Genomic DNA, 19,684 nt, shown 5'->3' on the forward strand with positions numbered 1-19,684 from the left:
CGGCGCTCCCTCGGCACCGACCCTCCCACAGTGCGGGACTCCCTCAGCACCGACCCTCCCTCAGCACCGACCCTCCCACAGTGCGGGACTCCCTCGGCACCGACCCTCCCACAGTGCGGCGCTCCCTCGGCACCGACCCTCCCACAGTGCGGCACTCCCTCAGCACCGACCCTCCCCACAGTGCGGCACTCCTTCAGCACTGACCCTCCCCACAGTGCGGCGCTCCCTCAGCACCGACCCTCCCCACAGTGTGGCGCTCCCTCAGCACCGACCCTCCCACAGTGCGGCGCTCCCTCAGCACCGACCCTCCCCACAGTGCGGCGCTCCCTCAGCACCGACCCTCCCCACAGTGCAGCGCTCCCTCAGCACTGACCCTCCCACAGTGCGGCGCTCCCTCAGCACCGACCCTCCCACAGTGCGGCGCTCCCTCAGCACCGACCCTCCCCACAGTGCGGCGCTCCCTCAGCACCAACCCTCCCACAGTGCGGCGCTCCCTCAGCACTGACCCTTGCTGCTAAGGTATTGTAGCTCGTGTGATTAAAACTGGCATCAAAGTTTTACTGGTGATCCTGAATAAAATTTGCACATCTTACAACTTTATATAGCCTTCATTTTTCATTCCGCTTGTGTGTACTCTGTCTGTACACCCCATATACACTCTCTCCCCCCAGTCACTGTCTCCACCCACCCATTTAACAACCCCCACACCCGCATGTACACTCTCTCCCCCCCAATCACTGACCCTACCCGCCCATTTAAACCCCTCTCCCCCCACCACACCCCCCCATCCGCACTTCCCTTAATCCATAACAGCCAGCTCCCTCACACGGTTGTTCCCATGTCAAACAACCTCATTGGCACGGGAGAGGGAGGGGATGGCGAATGGCACACAGTGGGTTAGCCATTGAGTTGGAGGCATTGGTTCCAGGCAAGTTTCTTCGATACTCCAACACAGAGAGAGAGAGAGAGGGGAGGGAGAATGGGATTGAGGGAATAGAGAGGGGGGGACGGAGAATGGGATTGAGGAATACAGGGAGAGGGGAGGGAGAATGGGATTGAGGGATAGGGAGGGAGAGGAGAAGGGATTGAGGGGGTAGAGAAAGAGGGGAGGGAGAATGGGATTGAGGGATAGAGAGAGGGAGAGGGAGAATGGGATTGAGGGAACAGAGAGAGAGAGAGGGGAGGGAGAATGGGATTGAGGGATAGAAGGAGAGGGAGAATGGGATTGAAGGATAGAGAGAGAGGGGGAGGGAGAATGGGATTGAGGGTTAGAGAGAGAGAGGGGAGAGAGAATGGGATTGAGGAATAGAGAGAGGGGAGGGAGAATGGGATTGAGGGATAGGGAGAGAGAAGAGAGGGAGAATGGGATGGAGGAATAGGGAGAGAGAGAGGGGAGGGAGAATGGGATTGAGGAATACAGAGAGAGGGAGGGAGAATGGGATTGAGGGATAGAGAGGGGAGGAAGAATGGATTGAGGGTTAGAGAGAGAGGGGAGGGAGAATGGGATTGAGGCTAGAGAGGGGAGGGAGAATGGGATTGAGGGTTAGAGAGAGAGGGGAGGGAGAATGGGATTGAGGGATAGAGAGAGAGAGGGAGGAGAATGGGATTGAGGAATAGAGAGAGAGGGGAGGGAGAATGGGATTGAGGGATAGAGAGGAAAAGGGGAGGGAGAATGGGATTGAGGGATAGAGAGAGAGGGAGGGAGATGGGATTGAGGAATAGAGAGAGAGAGAGGGGAGGAGAATGGGATTGAGGAATGAGAGAGAGGGGAGGGAGATGGATTGAGGGATAGAGAGGGGAGGGAGAATGAGGATTGAGGGTTAGAGAGAGAGGGGAGGGAGCATGGATTGAGGGATAGAGAGAGAGGGGAGGGAGAATGGATTGAGGGATAGAGAGAGAGGGGGGGAGAATGGAATGAGGAATAGAGAGAGAGAGAGAGAGAGGGGAGGGAGAATGGGATTGAGGGATACTCTGGGGGTGTGTGTGTCCCTCCCCTTTTGCCAAGTTGGCAGCCGTGGTGGCGGTGGTGGCAGGTGAGGGGGGCAGTGGGGGAGAGCATTATTGCAAAGTCAGAGAGAAAGATTGAAGTTTAGAATATATCTGCTCGCAGTTCCAGGCAGGTGAGATAATCAAGTTCAAAGACACAAAAGCTACAGGCACTCACACTGGTTTGACGCGGTTCCCCAATCTCTGCAGTTTGTGGGTTCACTTTCAAATAAACTGGTTGGACTTTAACCTGGTGTTGAGAGACTTGGCTTCCCACATAGGTCAGCCTTTGTCAACTAGACAAAAGGTGGGTAAAAGTAGACAAAAGGCAGGGGAACTACAGGCCGGTTAGCTTCACTCCCGGAGATGGGAAAATGTCGGAATCCATCATCAGAGAAGAAATAGCAGGACACCCGGAAAAGAACGGTTCAATCAAACAGACGCAGCACGGATTCATGAAGGGGAAGTCGTGTCTGACGGATTTGTTGGATTTCTATGAGGATGTGACTAGTGCGGTAGACAGAGGGGGACTGGTGGATGTGGTGTTTTTAGATTTCCAGAAGGCGTTCGATAAGGTGCCTCACAGAAGGTTGCTGCAGAAGGGTTAGGGTGCACGGAGTTGGGGGTAAGGTGTTAGCGTGGATTGAGGATCTAACAGGAAGCAGAGAATTGGAATCAATGGGTGCTATTCTGGTTGGCATTGGTGACTAGTGGAGTGCATTGTTGCAGCCACACTGGGAGGTTTCGGCTGCACTGGTGCTGGATCGCAGCGGGTGGGGGCTGCGCTGGTGCTGGATCGCGGCGGGTGGGGGCTGCGCTGGCGCTGGATCGCGGCGGGTGGGGGCTGCGCTGGTGTTGGATCGCGGCGGGTGGGGGCTGCGCTGGTGCTGGATCGCGGCGGGTGGGGGCTGCGCTGGCGCTGGATCGTGGCGGGGGGGCTGCGCTGGTGCTGGATCGCGGCGGGTAGGGGCTGCGCTGGCGCTGGATCGTGACGGGTGGGGGCTGCGCTGGCGCTGGATTGCGGGCGGGTGGGGGCTGCACTGGCGCTGGATCACGGCGGGGGGACTGCACTGGCACTGGGTCACAGTAGGGCGCTGCATTGGTGTATGGCCGCTGCGGCGAAACCACATTAGCACTGCTGCATTTGTGGTGCCGTTCTAAGTGACTGCCCCAAATCCGCTGCATTGGTTCTGCTGCCGCTCCCCCTGCTGCACTGGTGCGACTGCATTGGTCGCACTGCTCCCCGTGACCGGCACAGGGGCGATGCACTGCTGTAGCCTTGGTGCTGCGTTGCAACTGCGTTGGTGGTGATGCTCCAAGTGACTGGTACAAAGCTGCTGCATTGGTGCTGCAGCTTTCCACAACTGCAGTGGCGCGGTTGCAGCGGGAGAGTTTTGCTGCATTGCTGCAGCTACCAGCGACTGGCGCACTGCTGCTGCTCCCCCTGCTGCATTGCTAGGCTTGGCTGCCTTGGTGCTGAATTCTAACTGCATTGATGGTGCTGCTCCCACAGCACAGTGCCACTGCACTGGTGCTGCTGCTTTCCGCCCCCCCCCCCCGCTGCATCGCAAAGTTTTTGCCGCATTGGTGCTGCAGTGGGTCAGGGAGGTTATGGGGATAGGGTCCGGCTGGGATTGTGCTCGGTGCAGACTTGAAGGGCCGAATGGCCTCTTTCTACACTACAGATTATAAAATTCCCAGTGCAGGAGGAGGGTATTCGACCCACATTCAATTACAGGCAGTTGTGTCTAAGAGATTACAAACACACATTTATTTACAGAATACAATTCACCCATATACAAAATTTAAGCTGGACGCGAAGGTGGGTGGGGGTGGGGGCAGTGGGTGGGGAGGGGATGTCAGGGAGTGGAGACAGGAGGGGTCAGGGAGTGGGGAGTGGAGGGGGTGTCAGGGAGCGGGGAGGGGTGTGTGAGGGGTTGTCGGGGTGTCAGGGAGCGGGGAGGCAGGGAATGGGGAGGAGGGGGTCAGGGACTGGAGGGGGGGAGGTGGGGGTCACGGACTGGGGGGGAGGTGGAGGGGTCAGGGACCGGGGTCGGGGGGGGGGGGGGGAGGGGGGGGGGAAGGTGGGGGTCAGGGGGGAGGTGGTCAGGGACTGGGGGGGGAGGTCAGGGACTGGGGGAAGTGGGGGGGAGGGGTCAGGGACTGGGGGAGAGGTGGGGGGGGGGTCAGGAACCGGGGGAGGTGGGGGTCAGGGACTGGGGGGGGGGAGGTGGGGGCCAGGGACCGGGGGGGGGAGGTGGGGGTCAGGGGCTGGGGGAGAGGTGGGGGGTTAGGGACTGGGGGGAGGTGGGGGGGGAGTCAGGGACTGGGGGGAGGTGGGGGGGGGGGGTCAGGGACTGGGGGAGGTGGGGGTCAGGGACTGGGGGAGGTGGGGGTCAGGGACTGGGGGAGAGGTGGGGGGGGGGTCAGGGACTGGGGGAGAGGTGGGGGGGGGGTCAGGGACTGGGGGAGGTGGGGGGGGAGTCAGGGACTGGGGGAGGTGGGGGGGGTCAGGGACTGGGGGAGTGGGGGGGGGGGGGTCAGGGACCGGGGGGAGGTGGGGGGGGGGGGGGTCAGGGACCGGGGGGAGGTGGCGGGGGGGGGGTCAGGGACCAGGGGGAGGTGGGGGGTCAGGGACCAGGGGGAGGTTGGGGGGGGGTCAGGGACTGGGGGGAGGTGGCCGGGGGGGGGGGGGGGGGGGGGGCGGTGTCAGGAATGTGCGGTGGCTCCTGGAACAGTTCAGTCGCTGTCGGCGTCATCGCTGATCAGTCCCTTGAGGTTGGACCAGGCGGTCAGTTTCTTGGGGGGCTCATCCTCCGAGTCGGAGCCCAGGGTCCGCTTGTAACTGCTCCTGGGGGTGGCTTCAATGTCCCAGGCCGACCCCCTGTGACGGCGAGGGCGCCCTGAGAAACAGCAGCTCGGTCAGTGAACGCGCCCTACCGCTGGCCTGTCCCGCAGCTAAAACCGGGAGGGGGAGGGGCTACAGACACAGGCCGTGTGTGTGCGCGCGCGTACACCCCTGCCACTCCCCGACTGTCCCCCCCACACGCACGAACCCGCCTATCCCACACCCACCCGCCTGCCCCGCGCGCCCCCGCCCACCCCATCCCCCAAACACTGGGCCAATGCAGACAAACCTTCAGCGTGGATAATATTCGCGACATCGAGCGAGGCCAGTTCGGCCGCCTCCTCCCGCTTAATCCTCAACGCTTTACACTTCTCCAGAGACGGGTTCCCTGGGGGGGGGAGACAGAGAGAGAGAGACAGAGACACAGGAGAGATAGACATGCAGGGAGGGGAGAGAGAGAGAGGGGGAGAGAAGGGGAGGGGGGTCAAAGGCGGGGGGGAGGCAGGGAGAGAAGGAGAGAGAGAAGGAGAGAGAGAGAGGAGAGAGAGGAGGGAGGGAGGGAGGAGGGGGTCAGAGGGAGAGAGAGAGAGGGAGGGGGTCAGAGGGAGAGAGAGAGGGAGGGGGTCAGTGGGAGAGAGAGAGAGGGAGGGAGAGGATCAGAGAGAGAGGGGATCAGAGGGAAAGAGGGAGGGAGGGGGTCAAAGGGAGAGAGAGAGAGGGAGGGGGTCAGAGGGGAGAGAGAGAGGGAGGGAGAGGATCAGAGAGAGAGGGGATCAGAGGGAAAGAGGGAGGGAGGGGGTCAGAGGGAGAGACAGAGAGGGACAGTATTACATTGGTGAAAGTTCCAGACACAAACAGCTGAACCTCACGGGTGAGGATCACCATTTAAATCTCTTTGCACCGGGACACGGATTGTTCCAGTAATATTAACTTATGGTTGCGCTTAAGGAGTGGGAAAACACGGGGGGGGGGGGGGCACTTCCGATTTGCAAACACCAGGGATGCTGATTCTCCCCAGAGGGGATTCGGGTTTCCTCCACGGGCACAGACTCTCCCTAGGTATACGGGAGCTCCCCCCCCCCCACGGGCACCGACTCTCCCCGGGGGGGTACAGAACCCCGCACGGGCACCGACTCTCCCCAGGGATACGGGAGCTCCCCCCCACGGGCACCGACTCTCCCCGGGGAGTGGGGGACAGTTACCTTTGATGCCCAGGTCCTCCAGTTCCTGACGGAGCGTTCTAATCTTGGCCTTGGTACTGCGGCAGTTCTCAAACAGTTTCTTATAGTTGCGGCGGACCCCACAGGTGACAATGTAACGCTTCAACCTTCGAATGGTGGGTGGTCCTCGCTCCCCGTCTCCTTCTCATTACCTTTCTTCTGTAAAAACCAGAACGCACATCAGCGAGGGAGCCTCGACCTGTCCTGGGAGCGTTTGATGGGGACAGTGTAGAGGGAGCTTTACTCTGTATCTAACCCCGTGCTGTACCTGTCCTGGGAGTGTTTGATGGGGGACAGTGTAGAGGGAGCTTTACTCTGTATCTAACCCCGCGCTGTACCTGTCCTGGGAGTGTTTGATGGGGGACAGTGTAGAGGGAGCTTTACTCTGTATCTAACCCCGTGCTGTACCTGTCCTGGGAGTGTTTGATGGGGGACAGTGTAGAGGGAGCTTTACTCTGTATCTAACCCCGCGCTGTACCTGTCCTGGGAGTGTTTGATGGGGGACAGTGTAGAGGGAGCTTTACTCTGTATCTAACCCCGTGCTGTACCTGTCCTGGGAGTGTTTGATGGGGGGACAGTGTAGAGGGAGCTTTACTCTGTATCTAACCCCGTGCTGTACCTGTCCTGGGAGTGTTTGATGGGGACAGTGTAGAGGGAGCTTTACTCTGTACCTAACCCCGTGCTGTACCTGTCCTGGGAGTGTTTGATGGGGACAGTGTAGAGGGAGCTTTACTCTGTATCTAACCCCGTGCTGTACCTGTCCTGGGAGTGTTTGATGGGGGGACAGTGTAGAGGGAGCTTTACTCTGTATCTAACCCCGTGCTGTACCTGTCCTGGGAGTGTTTGATGGGGACAGTGTAGAGGGAGCTTTACTCTGTATCTAACCCCGTGCTGTACCTGTCCCTGGGAGTGTTTGATGGGGGACAGTGTAGAGGGAGCTTTACTCTGTATCTAACCCCGTGCTGTACCTGTCCTGGGAGTGTTTGATGGGGGGACAGTGTAGAGGGAGCTTTACTCTGTATCTAACCCCGTGCTGTACCTGTCCTGGGAGTGTTTGATGGGGGACAGTGTAGAGGGAGCTTTACTCTGTATCTAACCCCATGCTGTACCTGTCCTGGGAGTGTTTGATGGGGGGACAGTGTAGAGGGAGCTTTACTCTGTATCTAACCCCGTGCTGTACCTGTCCTGGGAGTGTTTGATGGGGGACAGTGTAGAGGAGCTTTACTCTGTATCTAACCCCGTGCTGTACCTGTCCTGGGAGTGTTTGATGGGGGGGACAGTGTAGAGGGAGCTTTACTCTGTATCTAACCCCGTGCTGTACCTGTCCTGGGAGTGTTTGATGGGGGACAGTGTAGAGGGAGCTTTACTCTGTATCTAACCCCGTGCTGTACCTGTCCTGGGGGTGTTTGATGGGGGGACAGTGCAGAGGGAGCTTTACTCTGTATCTAACCCCGTGCTGTACCTGTCCTGGGAGTGTTTGATGGGGGGACAGTGTAGAGGGAGCCTTTACTCTGTATCTAACCCCGTGCTGTACCTGTCCTGGGAGTGTTGATGGGGCGACAGTGTAGAGGGAGCTTTACTCTGTATCTAACCCCGTGCTGTACCTGTCCTGGGAGTGTTTGATGGGGCGACAGTGTAGAGGGAGCTTTACTCTGTATCTAACCCCGTGCTGTACCTGTCCTGGGAGTGTTTGATGGGGGACGGTGTGGAGGGTGGCGGGGAGCGGGGTTCACCTTGTTGTGTTTCTTGCTCTGTTTCCTCGCCGTGTCAGATGAATCGCTCTCCCCCTCGCTGCCCCCTCCTCCTCTCTCCGTTCTCTCTGCCTCCTTTCCCATGGACCCCGTGGTGCTCGAGCTCTCGTCCCCCGAGCTCTCTCCTTTGCTCTTCCCGGCTGCCGGGGTCTCCTGGCCGCTCGGCGCCCCTTCCTCCGAGTTGCTTCCTCGCCGAGCTTTGGCTGGGTCCTCTTTGCCCTGCCTTCTCCGTCCTCGCTCCCGCTCTCATCCCCCCGACTCTTCGAGCTTCTGTCTGCCCCCCTTACGCTGACTCTCCTGCACGCTTTTACTCTGTTTTACCTTCGAGGCTGGCTTTTTCCTTTGTTTGCTCGTCCCTCGGTCTTCGCTCTTGCTGGAATCTCCGTCCTCGCTCCCGCTCCGCGCGCTCTCATTCTCAGACTCTTCGAGTTGCCGTCTGCCTCCTTTACGCTGACTCTCCTGTACGCTTTTATTCTGTTTCACCTCCACTTTTGGCTTCGCCTTCCCTTTCTTTCGCGCTGGGCTTTGTTCTTCGCTCTCGCTGGAATCTCTGTCCTCGCTCTCATCCTCTGAGTCTTCGAGCTTCTGCCTGCCTCCTTTACGCTGACTCTGCTGTACACTTTTACTCTGTTTTACCTTCGAGGCTGGCCTTTTCCTCCCCTTCTTTGTCCCTCGATCACCCTCTTCGCTGGAATCTCCGTCCTCGCTCGCGCTCTGCGCGCTCTCATTCTCAGACCCTTCGAGTTTCCGTCTGCTTCCTTTACGGTGACTCTCCTGTACGCTTTTATTCTGTTTCACCTCCACTCTTGGCTTTGCTTTACCTTTCTTTCGCGCTGGGCTCTCTTCTTCGCTCTCGCTGGAATCTCCGTCCTCGCTCCCGCTCTGCGCGCTCTCGTCCTCAGACTCTTTCAGCTTTTGTCTGCCTCCTTTACGCTGACTCTGCTGTACACTTTTACTCTGTTTCACCTCCACTTTTGGCTTCGCTTTTCCTTTCTTTGGCGCTGGGCTCTCTCCTGCGCTCTCGCCCGAATCTTCGCTCCCGCTCTGCGCGCTCTCATCCCCCGACTCTTCAAGTCTGCCTCCCTTGCGTCGACTCTCCCGGACCCCCTTTCGCTGTTTCACCTCCACTTTTGGCTTCGCCGTTCCTTTCTTTCGCGCTGGGCTCTCGCCGGAATCTCCATCCTTGCTCCCGCTCTCATCCCCGGATTCTTCGCACTTCTTACGTCCCTTGCGTTGACTCTCTGGCACACTTTTACCCTGTTTTACCTCCAAGACTGGCCTTTTCCTTCCCTTTGTCCCTCCATCATCCTCTTCGCTCTCGCTGGAATCTCCGTCCTCGCTCCCGCTCTGCGCGCTCTCATCCCCAGACTCTTTCAGCTTCTGCCTGCCCCCTTTACGCTGACCCTCCTGTAAGCTTTTCTTCTGTTTCACCCCCAATTTTGCCTTCACCCTTCCTTTCTCTGGCGCTGGGCTTTCTCCTTCGCTCTCGCTGGAATCCCCATCCTCGCTCCCGCTCTCATCCCCAGACTTTTCGAGCCCCTGCCTGCCTCCTTTACGCCCGCCCTCCTGCACGCTTTCCTCCGCTTTTGGCCTTGTCCTGCCTTCCTTTGGCGCTGGGCTCTCTCCCGACTCTCGATCCTTCCTCCCGCTCTCGTCCCCGGATCCTTTGTGCGTCCGCCCTCGGCCGTCCTGGGCCAGGCCCGGCTTTGCCCGCCCTCTGCCGCTCTGGTCCTCCTCCTCCTCCGTCTCCCCGTCCCCATCGTCCGCCCGGCCCGGGAGCCCACGCTGCGGCCGTAGCTCGGCCGTTGCCCCCTCCTCTCTGTTCGGGTCGCCGGCAGCCCGCCGGTTGCTTGCTCCCTTGCCGGCGGGGAGGCTCGTCCCCGCCGCGTCTGGGTCCTCTCCCCTCTCAGAGGCCGGGCTGCTTGGGGGTCTCTTGCTCTGTTCTGCCCCTCCGCAGGGCCGGTGGTCCCAATCTGCAAAAGGAACAGGGAAACGGGGAGCGGGGGGAAAGGACAATTAATGATTCTGCGTGTGTGATGTTTCTCTGTGTTTACAAAGAACAACACAGCACAGGTAACAGGCCCTTTGGCCCTACAAGACCACGCTGCCCATTTTAACACTCAGTGAGTGCCTTATTCAAGTCTTTCTTCCACTGGCGACACTTTTGTCTACCTCTAGTGGAACTCCACAATAAAGGGGTTGCAAATTTAGAGAATTGTGTGCGCCAGATTAAGGGAGATCCAATTTAGGGACAATTTATTGACACCAATCAGCCTAAAAAGCACATTTTTGGGGTGTGGGAGGAAACCGGAGCACCCGGAGGAAACCCACGCAAGCACGGGGAGAATAGAATGCGCAAACTCCCACAGACACCGGCCCAAATCCATGTGTCTGCACAGCAATCAGCGATAGTCACCGAGCTGTCGTCTTGCCCGTCAGATGGTCCAGTTTAAGCGTACACCAACGACGCGAAGCGCTAGGCTACTCTCGAAGCCACATCCAAGAGCAGCCCTCGTACGACCCACCGCGTGTACGCCCCTCGTTGGGGCACACACGTTATTAGTTTTAAGGACGGTCTCTGCAGTTTTTTAAAGTTCATTTGTGGGCCTCGCTAGCGGGCCACACTTATTACTCATTCCTTGTTAGATCATGAGACACAGGAGCAGAGTGAGGTCACACAGCCCACTGAGTCTGCCCCCCATTCAATCACGGCTAATATTTTTCTCATCCCCCATTCTCCGTTTTTTTTGGGGGAGGGGGAGGGAAGGAAAAGATGAGACAAAAAGGGGTCAGAAGGGAGAGGGGGACAGGAGTACGAGGAGGAAACCGAACACGGAGGGGCTTACCTGAGCCAGGGGAGTGCGTCCGCGACCTCTTGCCTGCCGGCTGCGCGTGAGGGGAGGAAGGGCTTCCGTTCGCATTGCCGTCACTGCCACTGGAATCGTGCGAGCGTTTCCTCGAGGGCTGCGCTTGGGGCCTCTGCCGACGCAGGGCTTCTGCCTTCTTGCTCAGGGGTTCCTCATCGCTCGAATCGCTGCCCTTGTGTAAACACAGGTTAAAGGGCATAAGATCCAGACCAGGCCTCCTGCACAATCATCACCACCCACTGGGGACCCGGGATACAGGATGCTGAGGGAGCGCCGCACTGTGGGAGCGCCGCACTGAGGGAGGGTCGGTGCCGAGGGAGCGCCGCACTGTGGGGAGGGTCGGTGCTGAGGGAGCGCCGCACTGCGGGAGGGTCAGTGCTGAGGGAGCGCCGCACTGCGGGAGGGTCGGTGCTGAGGGAGCGCCGCACTGTGGGAGGGTCGGTGCCGAGGGAGCGCCGCACTGGGGAGGGTCGGTGCCGAGGGAGCGCCGCACTGTGGGGAGGGTCGGTGCCGAGGGAGCGCCGCACTGTGGGAGGGTCGGTGCCGAGGGAGCGCCGCACTGTGGGGAGGGTCGGTGCTGAGGGAGCACCGCACTGTGGGGAGGGTCGGTGCCGAGGGAGCGCCGCACTGTGGGAGGGTCGGTGCCGAGGGAGCGCCGCACTGTGGGGAGGGTCGGTGCCGAGGGAGCGCCGCACTGTGGGAGGGTCGGTGCCGAGGAGCGCCGCACTGTGGGGAGGGTCGGTGCCGAGGGAGCGCCGCACTGTGGGGAGGGTCGGTGCCGAGGGAGCGCTGCACTATGGGGAGAGTCGGTGCCGAGGGAGCGCTGCACTGCGGGAGGGTCGGTGCTGAGGGTGACTCACGGACCTGATAGGCCAAGGAGGACTCTCTCCACCGCCATCTTTAAGCCGATTTTCTGCTCCTTGGTGAGCGAGTCCTTCTTAATATACTGCTGATATTTTTCCTTAACGATGGAGTGTGTCAGATTACTGCACAGCAGAGAGTAAAGCAACGATAAGTGACAGTTCAGCTGGTTTTATATTAACTATTTGAACTACCACTCCAGTCTTGCAGTTGGAGGGAGGGTTTATAGAGTCATAGAGGTTTACAGCACAGAAACAGGCCCTTCAGCCCAACTTGTCCATGCCACCCTTTTTCTAAAACCCCTAAACTAATCCCAATTGCCCGCGTTTGCCCCATATCCCTCTATACCCATGTAACGCTTTTTAAAAGACAAAATTGTACCTGCCTCTACTACTGCCTCTGGCAGCTCGTTCCAGACACTCACCACCCTCTGGGTGAAAAAATTGCCCCTCTGGACCCTTCTGTATCTCTCCCCTCTCACCTTAAACCTCTGCCCTCTAGTTTTAGACTCCCCTACCTTTGGGGAAAAGATATTGACTATCTAGCTGACCTGTGCCCCTCATTATTTTATAGACCTCTACAAGATCACCCCTCTACGCTCCAGAGAAAAAAGTCCCAGTTTCACACAGAGAGGTTAATATTTGATATTTATTGTGGGGGTTTAACCCCCAGTTTCAAATAGTGATTAATATTTGATATTTATTGGGGGGGATTAACCCCAATTTCACACAGAGAGATTAATATTTGATATTTACTGGGGGGGGGGTTTAACCCCCAGTTTCACAGAGAGATTAATATTTGATAGTTATTGGGGGGGGGGTTTAACCCCAGTTTCACACAGAGAGATTAATATTTGATATTTATTTGGGGGGGTTTAACCCCAGATTCACACAGAGATTAATATTTGATATTTATTGGGGGGTTCAACCCCCAATTTCTCACAGAGATTAATATTTGATATTTATTGGGGGGTTGAACCCCTGGTTTCACAGGGAAATTAATATTTGATATTTATTGGGGGGTTTAACGCCAGTTTCACACACAGAGATTAATATTTGATATTTATTTGGGAGGGTTTAACCCCCGGTTTCACACATAGAAATTAATATTTGATATTTATTGGGGGGTTTAACCCCTGGTTTCACACAAAGAGATTAATATTTGATATTTATTGGGGGGGGGTTTAACCCCAGTTTCACACAGAGAGATTAATATTTGATATTTATTGGGGGTTTAACCCTGGTTTCACACAAGAGATTAATATTTGATATTTATTGGGGGGGGTTTAACCCCAGTTTCACACAGAGAGATTAATATTTGATATTTATTGGGTATTTTAGCCCCAGTTTCACACAAATAGATTAATATTTGATATTTATTGGGTGTTTTAGCCCCAGTTTCACACAGAGAGATTAATATTTTGATTTGGGGGTTTAACCCCTGTTTCCACACAAAGAGATTAATATTTGATATTTATTGGGTGTTTTAGCCCCAGTTTCACACAAATAGATTAATATTTGATATTTATTGGGTGTTTTAGCCCCAGTTTCACACAGAGAGATTAATATTTGATATTTATTGGGGGGGGTTTAACCCCTGGTTTCACAGAGAGATTAATATTTGATATTTATTGGGTGTTTTAGCCCCAGTTTCACACAGAGAGATTAATATTTGATATTTATTGGGGGGTTTAACCCCTGATTTCACACAGAGAGATTAATATTTGATATTTATTGGGGGGTTAACCCCTGATTTCACACAGAGAGATTAATATTTGATATTTATTGGTGTTTTAGCCCCAGTTTTACACAAAGAGATTAATATTTGATACTTATTGGGGGGTTTAACCCCAGTTTCACACAGAGAGATTAATATTTGATATTTATTGGGTGTTTTAGCCCCAATTTCACACAGAGAGATTAATATTTGATATTTATTGGGGGGTTTAACCCCTGATTTCACACAGAGAGATTAATATTTGATATTTATTGGGGGGTTTAACCCCTGATTTCACACAGAGAGATTAATATTTGATATTTATTGGGTGTTTTAGCCTCAAATTTCACACAGAGAGATTAATATTTGATACTTATTGGGGGGTTTAACCAGTTTATACAGAGAGGTTAATAATTGATATTTATTGGGGGTTTATTTGAACTTTAAGCCCCAGTTTTTGGGGAAAGTTGAATATTTGATGGTTTTGGCCAGTTTTGGGTGACCTTTGACCCCCACATAGCCCTGCTTTGGGCCTATCCTATCCTGTTGTCTTGGGTTCGCTGCAGTCTCTCAGAGGGGGTTTGGAGGGAGTTTGAGGTGTCTTTTGGGTATTTTCTTTACCTTAAGGCCGTCCCGCCGCCCCGGACCAGACCCCAGACGAACTTGTCCATCGGCCCCTCCGCCGCCATCTTGCTGCAGGCCGTTTGGCGCCAAACAGGTAGGAGGTGGAACAACCAATGGGAAGGGGATGAAGTGGAGGCGCGGCCAATGAGGGGCGCCGTTGGGAGGGGTGGGCAGCCATCTTTGTGCGGGGCCCGACACCGCTCCGACCTACATCCCCAGCATTGGTCTGCAGAGCCGCAGGCGGCCATCTTTGTGCAGGGCGCTGGTCGCCCGCACTGCGCACATCGGCGTGAGTGGCGGCCATCTTTGTGAGGAGCCGCATTCCACCCTGTTCCCATCAACATCTCCTTTGGCTGCATGGAGCAGGCGGCCATATTTGTGCAGGGCATTGAATGCCACTCAACGTCAATCAGAATTGGGCGGCCTTTCTGTCAGTGGCGGCCATCTTTGTGAGGGGCGGCACTCATTCCCAGAAACATCCCTTTAGATAGCAAAGGAGCAGGCGGCCATCTTTCTGCAGGGTACTGGTCGCCGTCTCCACGCCCATCGGAATTGGACGACCATCTTTATGAGTGGCGGCCATGTTTGTAAGGGGCAAAACTCTCGCTCACACCAACATCCCATTGTTTTGGCAGGAGCGGGAGACCATCTTTGTACAGGGCATCTCGCCCCACTCAGTCGCCCTGAGTGATGGCCGGCCATCTTTATCGATGTCGGCCATCTTTGTAAGGGGCTAGCCTCCCCGACTCCCTCGGTCCAACATCTCTATACTTTGCTACGGAGGCGGTGGCCATTTTTGTCAGGGGCAGATGTGCCGCCATCTTGCTGCTGGACCCCGCCATCTTTGTGAGCTGCCTCGACCTCCTCCTCCCCAGTGAAACACATCGTGCGGTTTTTAAGGGTAGCGAGAGTATTTTTTTTTATTGTGTGGGGCATGGTCTCTGGCGGCCATCTTTCTCAGGATCCAGTGGAAACCTATTGGTTTGAATGGGGAGCGAATTGTTCCGGTCGCCATCTTTGTTGAGGGAGATTGCATACCTATTGGTTTGAAAGGTGGTGAGGGAGACTGGCGGCCATCTTTGTTAAGATTTATTCTGTTGCTTTGAAAGGCGGGGAGTGAGGGAGGCCGGCGGCCATCTTTGATAAGGTACATTCCCGTTGATTTGAATGGAGGTGTGGTAGTCTGGCGGCCATCTTTGTTAAGGAAGGTTCCTATTGATTTGAATGGAGGCGAGGGAGGCCTGGCGGCATCTTTGTTAAGGTAGCTTACTATTGATCTGAATGGGGCGGAGGTGTTCAGGTGGCCATCTTTGATAAGGTATGTTCCCTTCGCTTTGAATGGAGGTTTGTGGGAATCTGGCGCCCACCTTTGTTAAGGTCGACTCCTATTGTCTTGAATTGAAGGAGGTAAGGCAGCCTGGCGGCCATCTTTGGTAAGGTAAATTCCTATTGATTTGAATAGGGTTGAGGAGGTCGTACAGGCGGCCATTTTTGTTAAGGTAGATTCTTATTGATGTGAATGGGGTTGAGGGGTTCAGGCGGCCATCTTTGTTAAGGTAGAACCCGATTGATTTGAATGGAGGTGAGTGTCGGCCATCTTTGTTAAGGTAGATTCCTATTGATTTGAATGGGGGGGTGAGGTGGTTCAGGCGGCCATATTTATTAAGGTTGAGTCCTATTGATTTGAATGAGGGGGTGGTTGAGGCCGGCCATATTTGTTAAGGTAGATTCCTATTTGAATGGAGAGGTGAGTGACGGCCATCTTTGTTAAGGTAGATTCCTATTGATTTGAATGAGGGTGAAAGGTTGAGGCGGCCATCTTTCTGAAGGTAGATTGGGAACCAATTGGTGTATCTGGACTAATTTGGTGGGGGGGAGGTCAGAAGTGGTCAATGAGAGTAGTGTAGTGGATGCAGTTTATATGGAATGATTCGGTGGGGAGGGGGGGCATCAGAGGGCAAAAACAAAGCTATACCGACAAAGTTACTTTGGTGGATGCGGTTTATATGGCTAATTCTGTGGGGAGGGGGCCATTGGTGTGTGGCACCAAAGGCAATGTGGCAGATGAGGTTGATATGGACGAATTCGGTGGGGTGAGGCCATCGGGGGTGGTGACAAAGGCAGTGCAGTGGATGAGGTTGATATGGACTAATTCGGTGGAGGGGGGCCATCGGTGTGTGACAACGAAGGCAGTGTGGCGGATGAGGTTGATGTGGACTAATTCGGTGGAGGAGGCTATCAGAGCCAATGACAAAGGCAGCGCGGTGGACGAGGTTGATGTGGACTAATTCAATGGGGGGGGGGCCATCGGAGGCAGCGATAAGTAAATTTGGCGGATGCGGTTTGCAGTTTATGTGGACTAATTCGGTGGGCGTGCCAACGGAAGCAGCGACAAAGGTAACGCGGTGGGTGGATGAGGTTGATGTGGACTAATTCAGTGGGGGGGGCCGGGTGGGTCAGAGGATGTCAACGAGGTTAGTGTGGTGGATGCTGTTTTTGTGGACTAATTCACTGCAGGTGCAGGGTGTGTAGTGGAGGACATCAATGAGGTGTTGTGATGGACGTGGTTCATATGGATGAATGCGGTGGTTGGGTGTCAGAGGGTGACGACGAGTTATTGTGGCGGATGCAGTTTATTTGGTCTAATGCAGTGTTGGGTGGTGCGGTGGCGGAAGACGTCAACGAGGATACTGTGGCGGATGCGGTTTATGTGGAGTAATTTGGTGCAGTTTGGAGGGGGAAGTGGCAGAGTGTGCCTCGACGAGATTATTTGCTTTCAACAAAATAGTGCAGTGGTGGGCAGTGTGGATTCGGAGGGTATTATGGCAGATGCAGTTATACAGACTAATCTGATGGGGGGGGGTGGAGGACGGAGGTGTGGCAGAACGGCATCAGCGAGGATAGTGCAGTGGCGGATGCTGTTCATATGGACTAATCCAACTGTGGGAGGAAGGGGTGTTTGCTAGGCCAGCCATTGACAAGAATAATGCGGCGGATGTAATTTATATGGACTAATTCTGCTGTGTGAGCGCAGTGGGAGTCTGAGAGCTTCAAAGAGGATTTAGGTGGATGTAATTTATCTGGAGTAATTTGATGGTGGAGATGGCAGGGTTATCTTATCTAACCCCCCCCCCACACCTGCATTTCCCCGTTAATATCGCAAAGACTTTGATCAAATCACCACTTAGCCTTCCAGGTGTCATTCCTGTAGACCACACTGTGTTCCCAATATATTCGTAATGCTCACATCTGTCCCTGATCCCTGAAGGTAGCAGGATCGGGTGGTTAAGAAGGCGTGATAATCTCCCAAGGTTCTGATCTTCCAACATCGCAGTGTGATCTTCAACACAAAGATATGATTTTGATTTGATTTATTATTGTCACGTGTATCGGGATACAGAGAAAAGTATTGTTTCTTGCACGCTCTACAGACAAAGCATACCGTTCATAGAGTACAGAGGGGAGAAGGAAGAGGATTTGGTTTGATTTATTATTGTCACATGTAGCAGGATACGGTGCACAGTATTGTTTCTTGTGCGTTACACAGACAAAACATTACCGTTCATAGAGAAGGAAAGTTATAATTTGGGTCGAGATAAAGATCAGCTTAATGCGAGGTAGGTCCGTTCCAAAGTCTGACAGCAGAGGGAAGAAGCGTTCTTGGTCGGTCGGTACGGGACCTCAGATTTTGTATCTTTTTCCCGACAGAAGAAGGTGGAAGAGAGAATGTCCAGGGTGTGTGGGGTGGGGGGGGTCCTTAATTATCCCGGCTGCTTTTCCCCGAGGCAGCGGGAAGAGTAGACGGAGTCAGTGGATGGGAGGCTGGTTTGTGTGATGGGATTGGGGCTACATTCACCACCCCTTTTGTATTCCTTGCGGTCTTGGGCAGAGCAGGAGCCCAGACCGAGCTGTGATTACAACCAGAAAGAATGCTTTCTATGGGGCATCTGTAAAAGTTGGTGAGAGTCGGAGCGGACATGCCCAAATTTCCTTAGTCTTCTGAGAAGTAGAGGCGTTGGTGGGGCTTCTTAACTATAGTGTCAGCGTGGGGGGGACCAGGACAGGTTGTTGGTGATCTGGACACCTAAAATCTTGAAGCTCTCTCGACCTTTCTACCCCATCTCAATTGATGTAGACAGGGGCATGTTCTAGGGGCATGTTCTCCTTTACACTTCCTGAAGTCGATGACAATCTCCTTCAAATTGTTGAGATAGAGGGAGAGATTATTGTCACCGCACCAGTTCGCCAGTGAATTGGCCGTGCTAAATTGTCCCTTAGTGTCCAAAGATGCGCAGGTTAGGGTGGATTGGCCATGCTAAATTGTCCCTTAGTGTCCAAAGATGTGTAGGTTAGGGTGGATTGGCCGTGCTAAATTGTCCCTTAGTGTCCAAAGATGTGTAGGTTAGGGTGGATTGGCCGTGCTAAATTGTCCCTTAGTGTCCAAAGATGTGTAGGTTAGGGTGGATTGGCCGTGCTAAATTGTCCCTTAGTGTCCAAAGATGTGTAGGTTAGGGTGGATTGGCCGTGCTAAATTGTCCCTTAGTGTCCAAAGATGTGTAGGTTAGGGGGAATTGGCCGTGCTAAATTGTCCCTTAGTGTCCAAAGATGTGTAGGTTAGGGGGAATTGGCCGTGCTAAATTGTCCCTTAGTGTCCAAAGATGTGTAGGTTAGGGGGAATTGGCCGTGCTAAATTGTCCCTTAGTGTCCAAAGATGTGTAGGTTAGGGTGGATTGGCCGTGCTAAATTGTCCCTTAGTGTCCAAAGATGTGTAGGTTAGGGTGGATTGGCCGTGCTAAATTGTCCCTTAGTGTCCAAAGATGTGTAGGTTAGGGTGGATTGGCCATGCTAAATTGTCCCTTAGTGTCCAAAGATGTGTAGGTTAGGGTGGATTGGCCGTGCTAAATTGTCCCTTAGTGTCCAAAGATGTGTAGGTTAGGGTGGATTGGCCGTGCTAAATTGTCCCTTAGTGTCCAAAGATGTGTAGGTTAGGGTGGATTGGCCATGCTAAATTGTCCCTTAGTGTCCAAAGATGTGCAGGTTAGGGTGGATTGGCCATGCTAAATTGTCCCTTAGTGTCCAAAGATGTGTAGGTTAGGGTGGATTGGCCGTGCTAAATTGTCCCTTAGTGTCCAAAGATGTGCAGGTTAGGGTGGATTGGCCGTGCTAAATTGTCCCTCAGTGTCCAAAGATGTGCAGGTTAGGGTGGATTGGCCATGCTAAATTGTCCCTTAGTGTCCAAAGATGTGTAGGTTAGGATGGATTGGCCATGCTAAATTGTCCCTTAGTGTCCAAAGATGTGCAGGTTAGAGGGGATTGGCCGTGCTAAATGTGAACGGTTGCAGGGATAGATTGGGAGGGGAGGGTCTGATGCTCTGGTTTCATCGTCAGAACATTGAATACAGGAGTTGGGATGTCTTGTTGAAGTTGTACAAGACATTGGTAAGGCCACACTTGGAATACTGTGTACAGTTCTGGTCACCCTATTATAGAAAGGATATTATTAAACTAGAAAGAGTGCAGAAAAGATTTACTAGGATGTTACCGGGACTTGATGGCTTGAGTTATAAGGAGAGGCTGGATAGACTGGGAGTTTTTTCTCTGGAGCGTAGAGGGGTGATCTTATAGAGGTCTATAAAATAATGAGGGGCACAGATCAGCGAGATAGTCAATATCTTTTCCCCAAAGGTAGGGGAGTCTAAAACTAGAGGGCAGAGGTTTAAGGTGAGAGGGGAGAGATACAGAAGGGTCCAGAGGGGCAATTTTGTTCACCCAGAGGGTGGTGAGTGTCTGGAACGAGCTGCCAGAGGCAGT

General features: G+C 54.4%; 2 protein-coding genes across 2 annotated transcripts; both read right to left on the minus strand.

The window, feature by feature from the left end:
* Nucleotides 1–4,689: 4,689 nt before the first annotated feature.
* Nucleotides 4,690–6,199, minus strand: hirip3 (HIRA interacting protein 3; the record flags this gene model as incomplete). The annotated part of the gene is made up of 3 exons (XM_080183667.1): nucleotides 4,690–4,889; nucleotides 5,124–5,222; nucleotides 6,037–6,199. Coding segments are annotated over 3 exons (426 nt in total), but the record flags the coding sequence as incomplete, so codon positions are not given.
* A 1,750-nt stretch (nucleotides 6,200–7,949) lies between these two features.
* LOC145339263 (uncharacterized) lies at nucleotides 7,950–14,247 on the minus strand. The gene is made up of 4 exons (XM_080183671.1): nucleotides 13,871–14,247; nucleotides 11,533–11,658; nucleotides 10,652–10,890; nucleotides 7,950–9,778 (listed from the first exon to the last, which is right to left on the minus strand). Exons 1-4 carry the CDS (start codon nucleotides 14,245–14,247, stop codon nucleotides 8,052–8,054), a joined length of 2,469 nt encoding a protein of 822 aa, XP_080039797.1. The 3' UTR covers nucleotides 7,950–8,051.
* Between the last annotated feature and the right edge of the window lie 5,437 nt (nucleotides 14,248–19,684).

The sequence above is a fragment of the Carcharhinus amblyrhynchos genome, unplaced genomic scaffold (genome assembly GCF_965287045.1).
Source record: "Carcharhinus amblyrhynchos unplaced genomic scaffold, sCarAmb.v2.hapA chromosome_363, whole genome shotgun sequence".
NCBI classification, from domain to species: domain Eukaryota; kingdom Metazoa; phylum Chordata; class Chondrichthyes; order Carcharhiniformes; family Carcharhinidae; genus Carcharhinus; species Carcharhinus amblyrhynchos.